Below are 20,827 nucleotides of genomic sequence, written 5' to 3'. Positions count from 1 at the left end.
TCCTGTGAATCAGGAGCTGAGAACTTCCTGCTTCAGGATTGTGGGAGCAGGTAGGATGGAAGTACTTGTGTCTTCCTGCTTGGTCTCTTGCCTTTCCCTGCAGTAGAATGGGCTGCAGGGGAACCAGAGAGCAGCGGCAGTTTAGGACAGGCAGGCATCCTGCCTTTTAGTCTGTCCTGAGATACAATAGAGGTGAGGAGGGATGCTGATAGAGGGACTGGCAAAGAGAGACGGAGGAACTGTGGGGAGGGTGAGAGAGGAGGAGAAAGAAGGCTGGCTGGGACTTGGGATTAGTTGTAAAAGGGAATACTGCTGGGAAGGTGCAGGACACAGAGTGAGAAGAAGAGGAGCAGACAGACTGCAAGGAGGAGAAGAATTGAAAAAGGGGATACAAACGGAGGGAGAGGATGTGAACTGTGATAAGCAGAGGAGCTGGAATAGGCCTGCCTAGATGTTGGGCTGTTGTACTGGAAATGTAGCTGCGACTGCATGGCTTCCTGTCTCATGCTGGTGAGAATACGGCACATGCTGGGGGCAGAGCTTGGATCCCCCCCCCCCAACCAAAAAGAGCATTCTGCTGCCCCTGGAAGCTGGGGTGAGAGGAACCATCCCTCCTCTGTCCCATACTTCTCATACAGAAGTGACGAGGACCGGAAAAGGAGCTGTTGGAGACAGAGGAGGAGAGCTGATAAGGGAGAAAAAACAAGAGAAGGGTTGTGAGAAGAGAAAGGATCATGGGGGAGGGAGATGGAAGTGGCAGGAGGGTATGAGACTAGGAGATGAGAAACAATAATGAGCTCTGATTACAGTTTATTAAAATGCACAATGGCTCTTGGCGATTTACAATAAAAAAAATACAGATTCGTTTAGACATACCATGAAATACAATAAAATAAATAATCCTAATAAAAAACATTCATACAACAATTGCTATGCAAGTCAGGTGAAGCACAGGGGGCAAACTCACACTGATGCATGTCCTGAGGACTCTTCTGTTGGCTGTGAAACTGGTGAGTCTCCTGGAGTGGGAGTGGGAGGAATGGCTGGGGGCAAGCAAAAGCTTTTTACACAATGATGCAGCAGTACTAGAGTGTGAGAAGATAAGCAGAAAGTGGGTGCATTTCTCCCGGACCCAGAAAGTCACCGGCGCCTGCCGAATCCCGCATAGGCCAGGCCAGTCCTCCCCTCAGGCTTGCTGGGACTCGGAGTGCTCCTCCCTGCTCAGTCCTGCTCCTTGCCTCCTGTGGCTCTCAGGCCAATCCCCCCCTCAGGCTTGTTGGGACTCGGAGTGCTCCTCCTCCCTGCTCAGTCCTGCTCCTTGCCTCCTGTGGCTCTCAGGCCAATCCTCCCCTCAGGCTTGCTGGGACTCGGAGTGCTCCTCCTCCCTGCTCAGTCCTGCTCCTTGCCTCCTGTGGCTCTCAGGCCAATCCTCCCCTCAGGCTTGCTGGGACTCTGAGTGCTCCTCTCTGCTCAGTCCTGCTCCTCTCTGCTCAGTCCTGCTCCTTGCCTCCTGTGGCTCTCAGGCCAATCCTCCCCTCAGGCTTGCTGGGACTCGGAGTGCTCCTCCCTGCTCATCCTGCTCCTTGCCTCCTGTGGCTCTCAGGCCAATCCTCCCCTCAGACTTGCTGGGACTCGGAGTGCTCCTCTCTGCTCGGTCCTGCTCCTTGCCTCCTGTGGCTCTCAGGCCAATCCTCCCCTCAGGCTTGCTGGGACTCGGAGTGCTCCTCTCTGCTCGGTCCTGCTCCTTGCCTCCTGTGGCTCTCAGGCCAATCCTCCCCTCAGGCTTGCTGGGACTCGGAGTGCTCCTCTCTGCTCAGTCCTGCTCCTCTCTGCTCAGTCCTGCTCCTTGCCTCCTGTGGCTCTCAGGCCAATCCTCCCCTCAGGCTTGCTGGGACTCGGAGTGCTCCTCCCTGCTCATCCTGCTCCTTGCCTCCTGTGGCTCTCAGGCCAATCCTCCCCTCAGACTTGCTGGGACTCGGAGTGCTCCTCTCTGCTCGGTCCTGCTCCTTGCCTCCTGTGGCTCTCAGGCCAATCCTCCCCTCAGGCTTGCTGGGACTCGGAGTGCTCCTCTCTGCTCGGTCCTGCTCCTTGCCTCCTGTGGCTCTCAGGCCAATCCTCCCCTCAGGCTTGCTGGGACTCGGAGTGCTCCTCTCTGCTCAGTCCTGCTCCTTGCCTCCTGTGGCTCTCAGGCCAATCCTCCCCTCAGGCTTGCTGGGACTCGGAGTGCTCCTCCCTGCTCATCCTGCTCCTTGCCTCCTGTGGCTCTCAGGCCAATCCTCCCCTCAGACTTGCTGGGACTCGGAGTGCTCCTCTCTGCTCAGTCCTGCTCCTTGCCTCCTGTGGCTCTCAGGCCAATCCTCCCCTCAGGCTTGCTGGGACTCGGAGTGCTCCTCTCTGCTTAGTCCTGTTCAGTCCTGCTCCTTGCCTCCTGTGGCTCTCAGGCCAATCCTCCCCTCAGGCTTGCTGGGACTCGGAGTGCTCCTCTCTGCTCAGTCCTGCTCCTTGCCTCCTGTGACTCTCAGGCCAATCCTCCCCTCAGGCTTGCTGGGACTCGGAGTACTCCTCTCTGCTCGGTCCTGCTCCTCTCTGCTCAGTCCTGCTCCTTGCCTCCTGTGGCTCTCAGGCCAATCCTCCCCTCCGGCTTGCTGGGACTCGGAGTGCTCCTCTCTGCTCAGTCCTGCTCCTTGCCTCCTGTGGCTCTCAGGCCAATCCTCCCCTCCGGCTTGCTGGGACTCGGAGTGCTCTTCCCTGCTCAGTCCTGCTCAGTCCTGCTCCTTGCCTCCTGTGGCTCTCAGGCCAATCCTCCCCTCCGGCTTGCTGGGACTCGGAGTGCTCCTTTCTGCTCGGTCCTGCTCCTCTCTGCTCGGTCCTGCTCCTCTCTGCTCGGTCCTGCTCCTCTCTGCTCGGTCCTGCTCCTTGCCTCCTGTGGCTCTCAGGCCAATCCTCCCCTCAGGCTTGCTGGGACTCGGAGTGCTCCTTTCTGCTCGGTCCTGCTCCTCTCTGCTCGGTCCTGCTCCTCTCTGCTCAGTCCTGCTCCTTGCCTCCTGTGGCTCTCAGGCCAATCCTCCCCTCAGGCTTGCTGGGACTCGGAGTGCTCCTCTCTGCTCAGTCCTGCTCCTTGCTCCCCATAGGAGCTGCAGCTTGCGGCTCCCCCTTTGCCGAGAAGATTCCTGAAAAGCTTAGGAAAGAAGAGCACAGGAGCGGGGGCTCAGGGCCCGGCCAGCAGCATCTGCTTCTCAACTGAAGCTTGCAGGAAGGAAGCTGCGCTTCCTGGGGCCATTGGAAAGGCAGGCAAGCAGGCAGGCTCCTCCTTAACCTTTCCTGTTCCACTCTGCTTTGCATTGCTAAAGTTGCAAAGTTTGGCACAGCAGCAGGATCTGCTCTGGGAAAGGATCCTTAGATGCCCCTGCTTGTAGTGCAACATCTGACTGCGCTGTACCTACTGCTGGCCCGAGCTAGTGCTGCACACGGAGCTCTGCAGGTGCAGCCCCTCCCCTCCGGACCGCCCCCTCCCCTCCTCCCCTCCCTCCCTTCCTCTCCTCAGCTCTCGGCCGCCGCTCAGTGCCGACATGTCCGGCCGCAGGAGAGCCGGCTCCTGGCAGGATGAGGTGGCCAGGGGCTTCTCGCGGCTCTTTAACCGCAGCCCGGCCCACCCCCGGCCGCCCAAGGACGGCGAGAGGCCGGAGCCCAGGTCAGAGCTGCATGGGAGGGAGGAGGAGGAGGAGGACCCGAGCATACGGGAAGAAGGGGAGCCCGAGCTGGAACAGGGAGAGACCGAGCAGACAAGGCTGGGCTGGGCTGCTGTAACGGAGGTGCTGCTGTGCTGTGTTCTGCTGCCGTATGGGGTGTTGCTGTGCTGTTTTATGTTGCTGGGCTGTGTTACTATAAGGGAGGTGCTGCTGTGCTGTGCTCTGCTGCTGTATGTGGTGTTGCTGGGCTGTTTTATGTTGCTGGGCTGTGTTACTATAAGGGAGGTGCTGCTGGGCTGAGCTCTGCTGCTGTATGGGGTGTTGCTGGGCTGTTTTATGTTGCTGGGCTGTGTTACTATAAGGGAGGTGCTGCTGTGCTGTGCTCTGCTGCTGTATGGGGTGTTGCTGGGCTGTTTTATGTTGCTGGGCTGTGTTACTATAAGGGAGGTGCTGCTGTGCTGTGCTCTGCTGCTGTATGGGGTGTTGCTGGGCTGTTTTACCGGGGGCGCTACTGGGGTGTTGCTGTGCTGTTTGTGCTGCTGAGCTGTGTTACTATAAGGGAGATGCTCTTGTTCTGTGCTCTGCTGGATGTTGCTGTACTGTTTTGTGGTACTGCGTTGTACTGTTGTACCCGGGGTGTTGCTGGGCTTGCTGCATTGGACAGGCTACTGAGCTGTGGTGCTGCTGTGCTGTATTGGGGGGTTGTGATGCAGCTGTGCTGCTAGAGACATGGGAGAGTGCTGGAGGCCCCGGGGGCCCGTAATGCTGACAGACCATGTCCTTCACATCCAGAATAAATGCAGCCTGCACCTGCCCGGGGCTCCATGCCAGGGCTGCCCTTTTAGAAGCCAGAAAAGTTGTTCAAATGCTGTGTGACTATCAACAAAGTTCTTAGTCTCCTCCTTTGCAAACTGAGATTTCTCCCCCTTTTTTTTTTTTTTTTTGAGGGGCTATCCGTGTTTAGTATTTTTTTTTTTAATTAAAGTTAGTCCTCCTTACTCCCAAACATCCCAAACTGAAGGGCTCAGATGCTGTCTGATTTCAGTTACTGAGCAGCTGTGAGAAGCCGCTCGCAGCTAGTACGGAGTACACAGGCTGGGACGCACGGCGAGAGTGGCTGGGACGCACGGCGAGAGTGGCTGGGGGGGACGCACGGCGAGAGTGGCTGGGGGGACGCACGGCGAGAGTGGCTGGGGGGACGCACGGCGAGAGTGGCGAGAGTGGCTGGGGGGACGCACGGCGAGAGTGGCTGGAGTGGCTGGGACGCACGGCGAGAGTGGCTGGGGGGACGCACGGCGAGAGTGGCTGGAGTGGCTGGGGGGACGCACGGCGAGAGTGGCTGGGGGGACGCACGGCGAGAGTGGCTGGGGGGACGCACGGCGAGAGTGGCTGGGGGGACGCACGGCGAGAGTGGCTGGAGTGGCTGGGACGCACGGCGAGAGTGGCTGGGGGGACGCACGGCGAGAGTGGCTGCCTCGGGCGCTAAGGTCTCTGCCGAGCTGCAGGAGTGAAGGGAATGGATGCTTAGGTGTGGGCATAGCATGCATGGGACCCCCAGTGCCCCTCCCCCAATTCTCCTGGGGGCTAGTGATGAATTGGGCCCCTTTGGCCCCATCCCCACCAGTTTGCCCTCCCTACTCATTGCCTCCTTAAACTATGTTGGGTGATGGGGGAGTTGTGGGGCGAGGGTGCTGTGTGGGTGAAGAGGGAGAGAGAGGAATTTCTTGGCACTGGGAAAGTGGACGAAGAGATTGGGGGTGATGCTGGTTTGCTGAGCTGGGAGGGGAGCAGAGGGTGAGGAGAGAGCGAGAGGTGGATGCCGTCTGGGGCCAGAGAAGGATGTTGTGCCGGATCTGCTGCCCTTAGGGGGAGGGGGCGAGGTTGCTGGTTTGTCTTGGACCCCTGCGTGTGCACCTTCCTTCTTGAAGACCTGCGCTAAAAATGTGCGCCAGCTTTTTAGTGCTGATCCCTAACTCCTGATGTAAAAGAGTTATATGCCTTGTACCAGGGCGTTAAAAAGTCAGCACTAAATAAAAGTGCAGTAAAACGCTAGCTAATGAAGCTTTAAGCGCTCTGTTAAGCTATATCCATCTCTTATAGTTGTGGTGAATTCAGCACCCTGTTTTATGTAACTTTTTTCTCCTATATCCTTGGTTCTCCCTTGTACGATAAGATATTTATCTTGAGTATCGGTATATTAAAAGCTTCTAAATAAATAAATAAGAGCAGCCTCCGAGCCCACGAAAAGCAGAACTGTCAGAAAACTGCCTCTTGCAGAGGAAACATTGCACTGGTTGTGCCTGTGGTTGCCTGTTTGCTAAGCCGAGCTTCTTATAAAGCTGCTGGCCCTTTCGTGCCTGTCCCTCTGAATTCGAAAGCCTTTCTGCTGTGTAATCGGGACAGAGAACATGTTTCCTTCTGCAGAATGCCCCCAGGACAGCACGGGAGTGCAGCCTCTCCCTTCTGTCAGGAGCTGGATGCTGTAAAAGGGATTTTGTAGTTTTATGTAATGAACAGCATTGGCTTTTGTGTTTTCATAACACTTCAGAGATTTTATGTGTGTAAAACCTCGGTGTGGTTCTACTTCCTTCCCTGCTGAGCCTGGCTTGTGGCTCTGGTCTGGGCGAGGCCTGCTGGAGAAGCCCTGGGGCACCCAGTTTGTGTTGCTAGAGCTGCTGGTTTGCGGGTTCTGTTCCCCTCTGAGAGCTGCAATCTGCCTCCAACCCATTTCTTCTTGGGCACACTTTATTTCAACATCAGTTTGGTGCACACCACAATCGCAGTCCCATGTTGGTATGAATTTTAGGCTAGGTATTTGGTGACTCATGTGCACATATTTGCATTGCACAGACCCTGCCTAGTAATATTGGATGTGTTTACAGAAGTGTTTCACACTGGGCTTGTCAGGGTGGGAGGTGCTCCTGCTTTTCTGCTGGAAGAGTCCTAAACGCATGAATAACCTTCTGCCACTGTTAGACTGTGTGAGAATGAGTCACATTCTTGTAGAATTACTACCCAGGTGAACCCAGCTGGATGGGTGTTTAGAAAGCACAAGATGAGGCTGTCAGAGAGTGACAGCTAATCTCCAGAGCTCCCCGTCTCTTCTGGCGCGCGCTGCACACACAGCCCCTAGGCCTGGCTTTCTCTGAGACTAAACAAAGGGAGCACCCAGCAAGCAGTGCTAGAAGGCACACCTGAGACCTTGCAGCAGAGAGAGAGGGCAGAGGGGCAGCTGCACACACTCACCCCAGCGATTATGAGGAATATAAGCAAGAAGTGACGGGCCGCAATAAACCAGCCTTGTTTTCCAGGGTCCCTCCATCCTAAAAAGGACTCCGAAATTCAAAAACATGCTGACTCTGCTTTGATAGCTCAGTGTAGGACATTCTGCTGCCCTCCATTTGTCCTGTCAAATGTTAGGAGCAGAGATTGCACTGCTAAGGCAGAGGTTTGCAGGCCGCCCACACTGCTTATGGGCTTCTATAACCAGGAGGCAAGGCAGAACTCGGGCTGACCCAGGGCAGAGTGCAGAGATTAGGAGCAGCGCTCGCCCAGTCCAGCTCTGCCGCTGGGGAGCAGTCACTGCTTGACCTCTGACCTGTTCTTCCAGTCCAGCTCTGCCGCTGGGGAGCACTCACTGCTGGCTGACGCAGGCCACAGGCTACTTTCTTAGGGGCAGACCACCCTGAAAATGAGGAGCTAACAGCTGTTCTAATGGTCAGAGCAGATCAGAAGTGGGGAGCTGTTTATGCAGGACTCTGGGGAGCTTGGAGTTTGCAGAGAATACAAAACAGCATTTGTTTGGAAGGACAGAAATGCAAGTGAACAGGGCTCATCATTTATTTACCCACATGGCAGACTCGACAGCTGCCCTGCCTGGGGCCATGGAGAGGCACGTGGGTGGGGGGTGGGGGGAGTGTGTGTGTGTTTGAGCTGTGTTTATGTCATAACCTTATTATTACACAGATAAATGTGCAGGTGTCTTTTATATTATTTCTTTGTATAATACTTTTGACCAAAACATTATAATACTAACCATTAAAATAATACAATACATAAGTGACCTGTTACTTATTAGCATTTAAAATAAAAACAGCAAATGGGCGAGCATGTAGTACCACAGACCCTGTGGGGTCACCCTAGTCACGTAGTGTCTTGCTCCTTGGGTCAGTGCTTGCTGGGTCCCTGGTCACCCTGGAGGCGTGGTGTCCTCTTTAGGTCAATGCTTACCAGGTCTCCGTAGAGTCACCCTGGAGGCATGGTGTCCTGCTTTTGGGACTTTGCCCATAAGGTCACTTTGTAGACATGGTGTGCTGTTCCTTGGGCCTATAATTTCCTGAGTACCCCTAGGGTCACCATGCACACACAGGTTTGCTGAGTTTCCCTAGGATCACCCTGGAGGGTCAGTATCCTTCTTGGGTTACTGTTTGCTGGATCCCTGTAGGGTCAGCCTGGAGACATGGTGTCCTTGGGGCAATGTTTGCTGGCAAACCACTGATAGGATAGGGCAGTGTGGAAACCGCGCTGTACAAGAAGACAGGATGGTCTAGCTTATGGTTTCTGAAAACAATCAATGCAGTTTACAAGCGGACAGCCTTCCTCACATGAGGTTTTTATTAATTAGAATACTTCTGTTTTCGTTCTTGTAGACTTGGCATGTGCTAGACTAATTGTTTTGCTGATCATATTCTATGCTAGCACTGTTGAAGTTTTGGCTCCACACTGTTCCCTCTTCAGCTCTTACAAAATTAAAATCCGTAGTTGGTATTGCTAGGACTATGGGAGTGGTGGGGGCTGGGGGTAAGTTTGAGGTCTGTTTCCTTCAGCCTGCATTGTGTGGGAAGGATACAACAAAAGCAGGGGACTGCAACCTGCAGAGACCTCTTCCTCCCTCAGATTAGTGCAGCTCTGGCACTGCGTCCGCACTCTGCGTCATCTCACAATGGTGCTATGAAGTCCTTTAAAGCATTCACTTTCCATATTCCTGGAGGCAGGAGGAGTCACATTGAATTCTGTTGGTTTACAATTGGCATGAAAATGGTCTGTGATGTGATTGGTAGCCTCCTTCCCAAGACCGCTGCCCCTTAGGGTTCAGTGGAGCAACATAAGGACAATGAAAATACTGCCCGACCGGTGCTATGTTTAGAGCCAGTGGCGTGGGGTGCTCCATGGATGCACTGAAGTCACAGGGGAACGGAGTGGCTGGTGACCTGATGGGGGGAACGGAGTGGCTGCTGACCTGACGGGGGGAATGGAGTGGCTGCTGACCTGACGGGGGGAATGGAGTGGCTGGTGATCTGACCTGGGTTATCAGAACTGTAATGTGTCATTAGGAGGGCTGAGACCTCCAAGAATGCAGTCTGGTAGGTAAGAAGAAAGCCTTACTGTAATGTGTGGTTTTGGTTTTCTAGGAAGAGTTTCTCTTTCAGTGTGTCTTTTCCCGTGGTGTATGCTTAGCTTTCATACCTGCTGTTTCACTGATGGCCTCAAGGAGCAGTACCAGAAGGACTTTGAGACTATTTTGTTGACATTTAAACTAGAATCATGAAGGTTACAACATAAGACTTGCCATTCTGAGTCAGACTGAAGGTCTATCAAGCCCAATATTCTGTTTCCAACAATGGCCAATCCAGGTCACAAGCACCTGGCAGGTTCCCAAATTGTAAATAGATTCCATGCTGCTAACGCCCAGAGATAAGAAGTGGCTTTTCCCAACTCTATCTGGTTAATAAGTTTATGGTCTTCTTTAGGAACTTATCCAAACCTTTTTAAACCCAGTTACACTAACTGCCTTAACAACATCCTCCGACAATGAATTCCAGAGTTTAATTATGCATTGTGCAAAATAATTTCCTCCAATTTGTTTTAAATGTACTACTTACTAACTTCATGGAGTGACACCTCCTAGGTTTTTTTATTTTTTGAAAGTGTAAATAACTAATTCACATTTGCCTGTTCTATTCCATTCATAATTCTGTAGACCTCGATCATATCGCCCCTCAGCCATCTCTTTTCCAAGCTGAACAATTCTAACCTCTTAAGCCGTTCCATCCCATCTATCATTTTGGTCGCCCTTCTCTGTTCCTTTTCCAGTTTTGCCATATCTGTTTTGAGAATTGGCAACCAGAAGGTTACCCTCTGTTTTGTTCTGATTTATATTCCATTCCTGAGAAGACAGCAAATGCAGTTTAGCTGCTGCTGCCCTGATCCTCATCAGAGCCCCATGAAGGCATCCTAGGTAAAGCATGAACACAGCATGGACAGCTGGGAGCCACGTCTGCATCAGAACCCCAAGCAGTTGGGGCTGGGAATGCTGCAGAGGTAGCAGTCACAGCCTGGGTGAGGTGAGGATGCCTGTGTCGTCTGGATTAGGGTCCAAGATTGCAGAGATCCAGGAGGAGCGCTGGTGCAGTGCCCCCAGCTGAGGACCGTCACAATGTTAACTGAAAACCTAAAGAAGCAAGAGGGAACTGCCCCAAAATCCAAAAGTGCACAAGCATACCACTGATCTGTAAAGCAGGGGGATCTATAGAGGAGACTTTCTAAAATTGTGACCAGAATGAAAAGTGAACACGATTTATTCCAGAAGCCTGGGAAATAAAATGTATTAGCGTGGAAAAGGAAGGAGAGCTGAGAATAAGAATTGTCAGAAGCAGACAGGCTGATTCTGTTGCAACTGAGTGAATGGCACAAGAAGGTGGTTACGTTTTCTTCCCTGTGAAAGCTGCTGATCCCGGCTTAGATGCCCTTCCCACTCTCAGCTGTTTGTTCTCATGCTCAGAAGTTTCCTGTTCTGGTCTGGATAGGATGCCAGCTTCTTTCAGTGGAAGGAGCTGCTCCAGCCTGGCAGGCTTTTTCCCATTGTCTGGGAGGGACAGAAAGCACAGGGGGCACTGCTGGGTCGAGACTGGGAAGTGGGGGGCGATGTTCACAGCATCCCCAGAGACCATTCTTCATGTACAGTTTGCCTGTAAGCTACGTGCTAAAGGCCTGGAGAGTTCTTGCAGTGTTACTGCTGAAATCCCTGGAGCAGGTCTTGGGAGTTAATAAGGGTTCTGAAGGCAGGGAGCCACTCCTATATCTGCATTAAAAGGTTGTTGTGGAACGCTAATTTCATTGCTGAAATGATAGCAGTGCCATATTTCTCCCAGACCAGAGGTTAAAGTTCAGGTCTGGGAATGGGAGCCCTGAGGTCCTTTGCCTCTCCGTGCTTGAGTTTATCTAGCAGCTAACATGTTGTGTCTTCAGTTAACAAGCCTAGTGGGCCACCACACGTCTTGCTGACCCACAGTGTCTCTCACTATATAAACATGAACATTGGGTGCTCTCTGGCCTGTTCAGAGCACCAATGACTCCTCAAACTGTCATAGACCTGATGATATGATGCTTTGATGTCCCCAATTTTCAGCCTTTTATTGCTTCTAACAACATCTTTCTACGTCATCCCAGATCAAGTCATGATGTCATCCTAGGATGTTTAAACATCTGAAGCCACTATTGTATGATTTCTCCTCCATCCTGTAAATGCTTATTTTTCCAGCTATACATTATTGCAACTCCTTATATCTTGGCCTTCCAGCATGCATAATTCATCCCTCACAAACAGTCCAAACTGCGGACGCTCACTTATTGACTGGGACCCGATTTACATGGGCACATCATTCCTGTGCTGGGTTCACTACATTAGCTGCCAGTACGATGGGGGATTGATTCCCGAGTAGTCCTGTGTGTGCTCATATACTCCTAAACAAGAATAAAACAGCCTGGATCAATTGGATCCTTTGAATGTATGCGCCCTCTAAATCCCTGAGAAGTTAGCAAGGATCTTCTCATGCTCACCTAGGAGAGACTCCCAGTAGGGCTTCTGCAATGTATGTGTGCTTTTACTTGTTCCCCATCAGGAGGGGTGCAGGTAAGAAATCGTTTTAAATAAATAAACAAGCGTGGGATCTTTAAGGCATACGGGCAGTACGCAGTCAGCCGCTGGTGCATGTATGGAGAGCCTGATGCTAGGAATTATAAACTCCGTGCTTTGGTCCTGTCTCAGCCTGGGGAAAGGGTTTAACATGCTCTTTCGCTTTTTCTTTTTCAGCCCGAAGCTGGGGAGCCTGGACGCAGTGAACAGGGAGGAGAGAGATTCACCTGGCCAGGTATTCCGTGGCATCAGATCTGTGAAACGGCGAGCATGCATTTTACATTCACACGCTGCAGTGCCAGTATGCCAGCGGGAGGGGTCATGAAGTCATTCTTTCTATTTCTCTCTTTTATATAACCCATCTTCTCCAGGGCAGCTCTGAGATGCATCTCCGCACCATTTGCTGGCCACGTTAGGGGCAGTCCTTCTCTGCCACCCCCCACCTCTGGTGTGATGCGTTTTTTGTCTAAGGTGTCTTCTGCATGATTCTGTGTGGTACAAGACTAGATTTTCACTCCCTGTTGCCTTAATCACCACCAGAGTTATAACTCTCGGACTTTCTGGCTCCTAAAACCTATTCTGTGTCATTAACGTAGTGTGCACAGTGGCCAGGATCCAGCAAGGAGGCAATGGAAACAAAGGCAGAAAACATCGATCCAGAAAGTGGGGAAGAAAGCAAGATGTGTAGCAGAATTCCTTAAGAACATGAGCACTGTGATGGCACACGAGGAATTTGTAATCTATACCACCCATAGTTCTCTTTATCGTGCCCTTCTGTAAACCGTTGTGATGGTATTTAACTTAACGACGGTATAGAAAAATTTTTAAATAAAATAAATAAATGAGAACGTGCCACACTGGGTTAGAGCAAGGGGCCTTCAAGCCCAGCATCCTGTTTCCAACAGTGGCCAATCCAGGTTACAAATACCTGGCAAGTGCCCAAACCCTTCTTTCTTGCCCGGGAGCTGCCTGAGGTGGGAGCACAGCCCTATCATTACAGTAGGCCCTGGTGATTTCTGGCCTAGCGCAGCTCGAGTAAGCAGCTGGTGCAAAATTCCTGATCCCTCTGTGCTGGTATTTATTCACGCTGGCTCAGGATAGTTGGCTTTATTCAGGGGAGACTTATTTCTGCACAGGTTGGTTTCTCTGTGGAATAGAGGGCCAAGGTGATCTACAGCCCCAGGTAGACACAGCGGATGGGCGCCACTTTCCACAGCACGAGAGTTAGAGTAGTAATTGAGGAGCATGGACCCTAGCAGTCGTCTCCCACCTCAGCCTTGCTGATGTGTCTTGTCCTCTTTAACTTCCTGGTCCAGGGCTCTGCTCACACCATGGTAGCGCCTGCTCATACTCTGACCTCCCTTTTTACTTTGCTTGCAGCTGGCAGGTGCCCTCGGGCTAGTCCGGCTGCAGGACCAGTTATGTGGCTAGCCGTGTATACACTGTGCACAGCGTGGTCTCTGCTTGTAAGCAAACATGTCGGGCTCAGCATGAACCCCGATCTCTTCCCTGCTGTGCTTGGGGTGTTAAATGATTTGTCGTCAGATCTTCTGGGCTGAGTATGCGCGCCTGCACAGGAGGTGCCTGCTGCTTTCTCAGTAGGGGGCAGTGTGGCCAGCATGGGCTTGTGAAATGGACCCTGCAACCTCCCAATCCAAGAAGGGTCACGGTGCATGCCAGCACCGCTTTAATGCCCTGCGAAAGAGCAGTACAGTGCGGGGTGGCACGTCTGCCTCAGAGTCAGCCCTAAGAAAATGCCTCCTGCATGTTGCTTGAAAGCCTGAGCTGTCCTGGCTGGCGGTTTAATATTCCCCTGTTGCTGGGACAATGAGAGAGTTTGTATTTTTGGCACACGAAGGCGAGCCCCACCTAAGGCTCCTCTTGAACTGCTGCCATTCTGTTACTGAGAAGCAGCCGGCACTGGGCAGAAACAGCTGTTCTTAGATCCAGTTCTCTGCAGTCTTTTCGGGGGGAAACAGATTTATGTATGTTTATTTATTTATTTAGACATTTTATATACCGGCGTTCCATGTAACGATCACAACGGTTTACAAAAATAGCATTCATAGCTATAAATCAGCAACTAATGAAGGGTTACCGGGGTAGTAATCATAAACAGGCATAAACAGCTATCAAATGAAATGTTCCAAGATCTAGAACATAAGGTGTGAAGACGGGAAATAAGATAGAGTAACCAATTTCCCATATTAGTCAGTCCCGTGAATTGAGCTTCCTACAATCTCTCGTTAAATTTCTTCCTCATGCACGGTTACAATCTCTTGTCCTTCTTGCTATTCTAGATCTCTTCAGTTCCATGTTTTTGTTAGGTTGTATGCATTTTTGAATAGCCATGTTTTTAGCTCACATTTGAATCTTTCTATCTGATAAATCAAACACAACATCTCAGATAGGGAATTCCAAAATTTTGGATCCGCGTCAGGTGTGTGCTCCGTTTTGAGCTCTTGGCGGTGTGTATGGTTGTAATGTCACACCTATCATGCTGGTGTTACTAGAATGAATGATTTTGAATATTAACGTTTAGATTCGGGATTATGCATCCTACATTCCTGAACCTCTTCCATGGTCTCCTGTTCTCAGACAAATAAAGGGTGATGCCCCACTCAGGATAGTTCATACGTCTGGCTTAGAAGGACAGTTCTGCTTTCTATTGAAGAAGGAGCTCCAATCTGTCTGCACTGCTTGAAGAATATACACGCATACTTGGATGTGCAGCTTTTGTGTGGCATCCTAACCAGGGCATTTTGCAGTGGGTCTAATGACAACTGGAATAGCAAGACAGGTGACATCAAATGGTGATCTGAGGAGAGATGCAAAGGGATCTGAAGCCATAACAAGTGAGAGAGAAATGGAGGCAGCATCTTATCCCCCTGAAAAAGATCCCATGGCTGTGGGAAGGCCCCTGTCTGCTGGGTGGGGTCAGGGCCGGTGGAAGCACTAGGCGACCTAGGCCTGGGCCTGGAGTGCCAACCATTAGGGGGCGCTCCCGCCACTCGCAAGCCATGGCACCACTCCTCTTTGCTGCCGGGTAGGAGCAGGTAGGAGTCGGGGTGGTAACCGGGGGCGGAAGTGCCTATGGCACCAAATTCCATTGCCCTGGCCCTAGGAATGAGTGGGTTTGCAGCAGAGGAAGTGTTTGTGCATGGTCCTCTTGTTTTCCAGGAAAGTTTAGGCAAAGCACAGCCCCATTCACTGCAAGAGATCTTTATTTCCTTGCTAGAATGCGCAAGGCACCTTATGGATAAACAATCTGATAATAAAGAACAAAGCCCAAATCCATTAGAGAAGAGGAGCTGATAAGATACAGCAAAGCAACCAGCTAGGGAATAGGCTCACTTAGCAAGTCAATACGATGTCTGCTGAGAAGAGGCGATCAATCAGGTGCATTGCAGGAAGAGCCTTCTTGGGTAGGATCCGGATTCATAGCTCATGTCTCTAGGTGAATGGGAGATTTGCCAGTGTGACAGGGGATGCCAGTTCCCTGAAACCCTTCTGCAAGCCTCTTCCCAGCATGCCTGAGGCTGCTGAACTGGAACGCACTGACTGAAACGTGCCCCTCTATCTCCTCTTCCTTGGTGGTCCTTAGCGACATCCAGTGTACATATTTCTGCAACTTTTTGCTTTTGTATTTATCTGTAGATATGAAGAGAGATGTGCTGGATGGTGCCCAAACATGAGGAAGAGATACAGGGATATACCTTGTCCACAAAGCGGTCCTGGGACCCAAGCACAGGTTCAGAGCCTCTGCCATTGTAAAATGGTGTTGAGACAGGAGGCAGTAGTGTAAGGAAGACAGAGCCATTGACTTGGCTGAAGGTTGCCCTCTTGCTTCTGGCTAAAAGTAGGTGTGGGTTTCCATGGCAGGGGTGGAGAGAGGACAGAGGAGTAAAACTGTGTGTGTTCAGTTTTCAAATGCAGAGATGCTATTTTGCTGCCTTCTCAGCTGCCTGCATAAGTAGCAGATGTAAATTATACGGCACGTATGGTGCGTGTGCTTTCTGGTTCTCTTTGAAAGCTGGGAGCAGGGTGCACTGGCTACCAGCACCCAGTTCATTGCAACCGAGGCAGGCCCTATGGTGAGTGCAGACTTTCCATTACACCTAAACAAACATTGCACTTCTCTGACTGAAGCCCAGGAAGCCTTTCTCCGTCTCCTTACCACAGGGAAAGCTTTGCAGAGCGTCTGCACATCCTGAGCAGTTTTAGACAATTCCAGTAGTGAGGAGCTTGCAGAGTGGGAATATCCCTTTGGTGCTGCACGCTCCGGGCCCTCAGAAGTGAAATCCACCTGCATCCATTCCAGTCCTGGATTTAAGTGCAGAAATCGCAGTGATGACCTTCTGTGAACGTTTTGATGTTGCAGCAGTTTGATTGTAATTTTCCAGCAGGATAGTGGGGGCACAGTAATAGTTATCAAGTAAAAGATCAGTTTTTCATCTTATGTATAAATGTCTACATAGTGTGTGGTGTTCTAGTCTTGATTTCTATTCTGCCAGTTGTTTGGGATTTTTTGGGCTGCTGAACAGTGAGATTACTGCCTCTAAATCTAACCAAGTTTAGTCATAGCAGTGCAGCAGGCACAATAAGAACTGGGTCAGACCAAAGGTCCATCAAGCCCAGTATCCTGTCTCCAACAGTGGCCAGTCCAGGTCACAGGTACCTGGCAGGATCCCAAGGGGTAGAGAGATTCCAGGCTGCTTATCCCAAGAATAAGCAGGGAATTTCTGCAACTCCACATTAATAGAGGTTTATGGACATTTTCTCCCGGAACTGGTCCAAACCTTTTTAAACCTTTTCTCCTATTTGTCTTAAATGTATTACTTAGTTAATTCATTGCTTGTCCTCTAGTCTTGGTATTTTTTGAAAGAGTAAACAACCAATTTACATGTACCCGTTCCATCCATTTATTTTATAGATCTGTCATATCTCCCCCTCAGCCGTCTCTTTTCCAAGCTGAAGAGTCCTAACCTCTTCAGCCTTTCCTCATAGGGGAATCCCCTTTATCATTTTGTTGCCCTTCTGTGTACCTTTTCTAATTCTGCTATATCTTTCTTGGGATGTGGTGACCAAAACTGAATACAGTACTCGAGATGAGGTCGCACCATGGAGTGACACAGAGGCATTATGATATTCTCTGTTTTATTCTCCATTCCTTTCCTAATAATCTTTAGCATTCTATATGGTTTCTTGGCTGCTGATGCTGCACACTGAGCAGATTTCAAAGTGTTTTTAATAACGACACCTGGATCCTTTTCCTGAATGGTGACTCCTAATGTGGAACCTTGCATTCTGTAGCTATGATTTGGGTTTCCCTTCCCTAAGTGCATCACTTTGCACTTGTCCATGTTAAATTTCCTCTGCCATTTGAATGCCCAGTCTCAGGGCCAGCTTCAGGCTAACCAGAGTCCTGAGCAAAAACTGAAATTGGCACCGCCTCTGGTGATGGCAGCTCTGGCACAGTGCTCCCTCCTTCTGCACCGGCACAGTGTTAACCTTTTTCTTCCTCCCCCGTCCTTTACCCAACACAGTTGTCCCCTGACCCCTCTTTTTCACTCTGCCCGCATGATGTGGCACCCCCTCATACATTGCGCGCTTGCACAAGTTACACCCCCCCAAACGCTGGCTCTGCCCACTCTCCCAAGGTCCTTTTGCAATTTCTCACAATTTTCTTGTGATTTAACAAATGAATAATTTTGTATCCTCAGCAAATTTGATCACCTGACTCGTTCCCATCTCTAGGTCATTTATAAATGTTAAAACACAGCAATCCCAGTACAGATCCCTGCCCAAAAGAGCTTACACATGGGTATCTCAAGGAAGGGAAGATGAATCATCGTGGCTGAGGTCACAGTGAATGACCTTTCTCACTTAGCTGCCTAACCCAACCTCTTAGATCACAAAAAGAATACGAGCTCTGAAGACACTGGCGGTATTACTGTACATCATTGCTGGGAACGGAGGTAGATGAGAGCTTCCTGTCAGCCGGGACCATTTTAATTGATCCCTCCGTGCTGTCTTTGTAGTGATGGAAGAGCAATGAGCACATCCATCTTCTTGACAGGTAAATGAAGTTGATTTGAGCATCAGGCACAGGGCCCGCCTTATCAGAGGAGTTTCTCCCGTTCTGTTGTCTCATACTTGGCCTTACAGCAAGCACTGGAGACTACCGTAGCACTCAAGGCCTTAGGAGAGGTAATGATATATATGTTCACAGAAAGGCCATTTATTGCCGCCTTTCCAGAAGAGAGGACAGTGGGAAGTGCAGGCCCTGTTTGCAGCAGAAAATATAGAATATTCTGCCTCTGCTTCGCCTATGTTCTTACTTGAAAAGTTCACTTTTATAGTGAAAAGCAGCAGTCTATTGAGCCCCCTTTATCTCTGGAAATAGCATGTTTGTTGAAAGTGAGCAGGGGATGCAAAGTTTTCCATGGCTGTACCAATGGCTGCTCTCGCCCTGTTCCCAGAAACCGCTTTCCAGCATCAGAAGCAACCTGAGATGAGCTGATGGTACTGGAGGCAGCGCTCACAGACTGCACCGTCTGCGTTTGTGAGCACATCTGTGCTTATAATTACCCTCTGCTACTTTCCATCCTTGGTCTGGTACATGTCCTGCTCTGGCTTCACAAGGTATTCTTGTCCGGAGAGGTTTCTATTTTTACTCTGCCTGTTATTGCTGGTATTACTCTTGGTGCTGCAGAATAGTGCAGTCTTTGTAGCCCTGGATGGTGGCATCTTCTCCTTGGTTGGGAACGTTACATCTTGAGGTGAGCAGTAGTTCTCTCAACGTGTTAAAAGAGTAAACCCTCAGCTTTCTCTAAATACATTTTAATCACTTTGTTCTTTTCTATTACTTTAAAATCAATTGTTCATCTAATAAGAGAAGTGCACCAAATTGTAGTAGTACCCAGAAAGAAACCCATTGTCTGTTTATTTTTTATGTCAATTGAGCATACAGTGACCAATGCAGGAAAAACAAATTCTGAGGTTTTACAGAATGAGAGAGGTTTTCTTTGGGGCCATACATCTTAATACCTCTTAAGTCTGCATTCTGTGAAATGTCATGTGGAAATGCAGCTCAAGGCTTTTTTTATTTTATTTTTTCATTAAAGGTCTCCCAAAGTGTCGATGAGAGTAACTGCTCCAGTGAAGAGGGAGAAAATTCCAGTGCCCAGGAATTGATGAGCACAAATGATTCTCCCAGTGTTCTTCCAGAAGTTAAAATGGCAGAAAATGACAAACAGCCCAGGGAACCTTTTTTGCACTTCCTGGGACAATTATTTAACTTTGCATCAAAGTCTGAACTGAATCGAGAATCAAAACCATCCGCCCTCAAAGATGACCACAGCAAAGCAGAAGAAGATTCACAGTGCCAAAGCAGCCCTGATGGAGGCAGGAACGTGGACCTGGGACAGACTGAACGCCTCAGGAGCACTCGTTCTAGCGCAAGCAGAGAAGAGATTTCCTTGTCCAACCTCACGCCGGCATCTTCACAGGACACTGAGGAGGGAAGCGAGCCAGAAATTGCAGATGCATTAAAGTAAGCTGCAGTGGAAGAAGCACTTTGGAAAAACTATAATTGAGGAACAGATTAGTGAACTTACAAACAAAATGTTAATGAGCTCAGGAGCAGAAAATACCATGTTAATGTCCTGATGGAAGGAGCTTCTCCACACATCTGTAACCAAGCCTTAGCTAGTGACCCTTCTAGGGAGCTCCTTCCTCACATTAGTAACCATCAGTTTATAAAGACAGAAGTTACAGAAGGTAAAAATGGGGGGAGGTGATTGGTGGAAAGAGGAACTTGGTATTTAACAAGGTTTGCGTCAGCTCAGGAGAGCACCCCCATCTGAAGAACGACAGTATAAACATTCAAGGTTCTTTTAGATTTTAAACAATCCTGTCTGCTCTCCAGATGTTCCTAGAAAAATTCTGGCTGAGCTGGTGAGGGTAGAGTTAGCAACCACAGCTGGCTCTTTGTTGCCCAGGATGAGCGAGGTGCCAAATGGACTTTGACATGCAAGGCATTGGTATTGATGATGGGCAAGTGAGGTGCCAGTTGGGTTTGGGGACAGGCTGAATGAGTCTCTAATAGGAGCCGTGGCCAAGTGTCATTGAAAGTTTATAGTGGAATTATTTCGCTGATTTATATGTCAGCTGAACTTACATTCAGATGGAGGACAATCAACGGGTTGGAGTGGCATAGGTCTGATATAGTTCCTATGACATTTCTTGCTCTTTATGTTCTGTTACATTGGGTTAATGATTGCTTATGACAAGAAGGTTCAGATTGCCAGCAAAATGTGGAAAAATCTAGTTCCAGCCCCGTCAACCTTGCATTCTGAGGGGGAGGGCGTCAGCATGGAACCTGGTCTCTCTAGTTATAAGCAGTATTTATGGAGTGCTATCCTGTAAACAACATTTTACTGAACCCAAAAGTCTAAATTGTAATTTAGCTGTACCTGGATAGTAAGACATTGCTTTAGATGAACAGATGTGCGAAGTCTCTGCAGCTGTTTAGTACTCTGCACTGTAGTGACTGACATGGGATAGATGCCCCCTCTCCACCCTCAGTGGTCTCATTTCTTTCTAAGATTGTGCTGTGAGTGTTCAGTGTCTCACAACTCTTCCATGCTTGGACATACAATTGTCCATATCACAGGGAAGAGCTGGTCTTGGTTTCATGCTTCATCATCTACTAATAACCTTTTTTAAATGCAATGTGTCCCAACAAACATGGATTCTTTAGCTTGCCCAGAAAGATATTTATATTTGATTCTTATATTAAGAATAATGGTTTACTCTTCTACTTCTTGTCCAGAGATACTAGATTGATTAATGTAATTAATTCAAAACAGAAATAAGAATGTTAATAGTTGTGCTACGAAGGCCATTAATGCTCTCCTGAATCATTTCAGGACTTGATACTTGAAAGCTCTCTCATTGGAAAAGCATGAGAGATGCCATTTTGGTCTGCTGTCATTTACTGCATTAACTATGATGATGATGACAACATTGGCAATCTTACTAGGAATGTAGATATGTCAGAAAACTAGCTGGCATGATAAAAGAGTTATTGGTGGTTTATTCAATTTACCCAGCTGCCTTGTCTACTCTGTCACTGCAGTCTGTCTCCAGACCCTTCCCTCAAATCTTGGTATGTGATCCAAGCATGAAACCAATACTTAACAAATGCTGTAAGGGAAAG

At 49.5% G+C, this 20,827-nt stretch overlaps 1 protein-coding gene across 6 annotated transcripts in view; it reads left to right on the top strand.

The window, feature by feature from the left end:
• Positions 1-3,535: 3,535 nt before the first annotated feature.
• The window catches only part of CRYBG3 (crystallin beta-gamma domain containing 3), a 55,811-nt gene continuing 38,519 nt past the window's right edge, over positions 3,536-20,827 (top strand). For 3 of the 6 annotated variants that reach the window (XM_029579296.1, XM_029579294.1, XM_029579300.1), the window contains exons 1-3: positions 3,536-3,691; positions 11,782-11,839; positions 18,732-19,159. In XM_029579296.1, the coding sequence (XP_029435156.1) occupies positions 3,570-3,691; positions 11,782-11,839; positions 18,732-19,159 (608 nt within the window). In that variant the 5' untranslated portion in view covers positions 3,536-3,569. Of the gene's footprint in view, positions 3,813-11,781; positions 11,840-15,338; positions 15,464-18,121; positions 18,250-18,731; positions 19,160-20,827 lie in introns of those variants that run through there. The other 3 variants (XM_029579297.1, XM_029579299.1, XM_029579295.1) reach the window with 3 other exon arrangements.

Source organism: Rhinatrema bivittatum, chromosome 15 (assembly GCF_901001135.1).
Source record: "Rhinatrema bivittatum chromosome 15, aRhiBiv1.1, whole genome shotgun sequence".
NCBI lineage: Eukaryota > Metazoa > Chordata > Amphibia > Gymnophiona > Rhinatrematidae > Rhinatrema > Rhinatrema bivittatum.
This window is presented reverse-complemented; position numbering and strand designations above follow the sequence as displayed.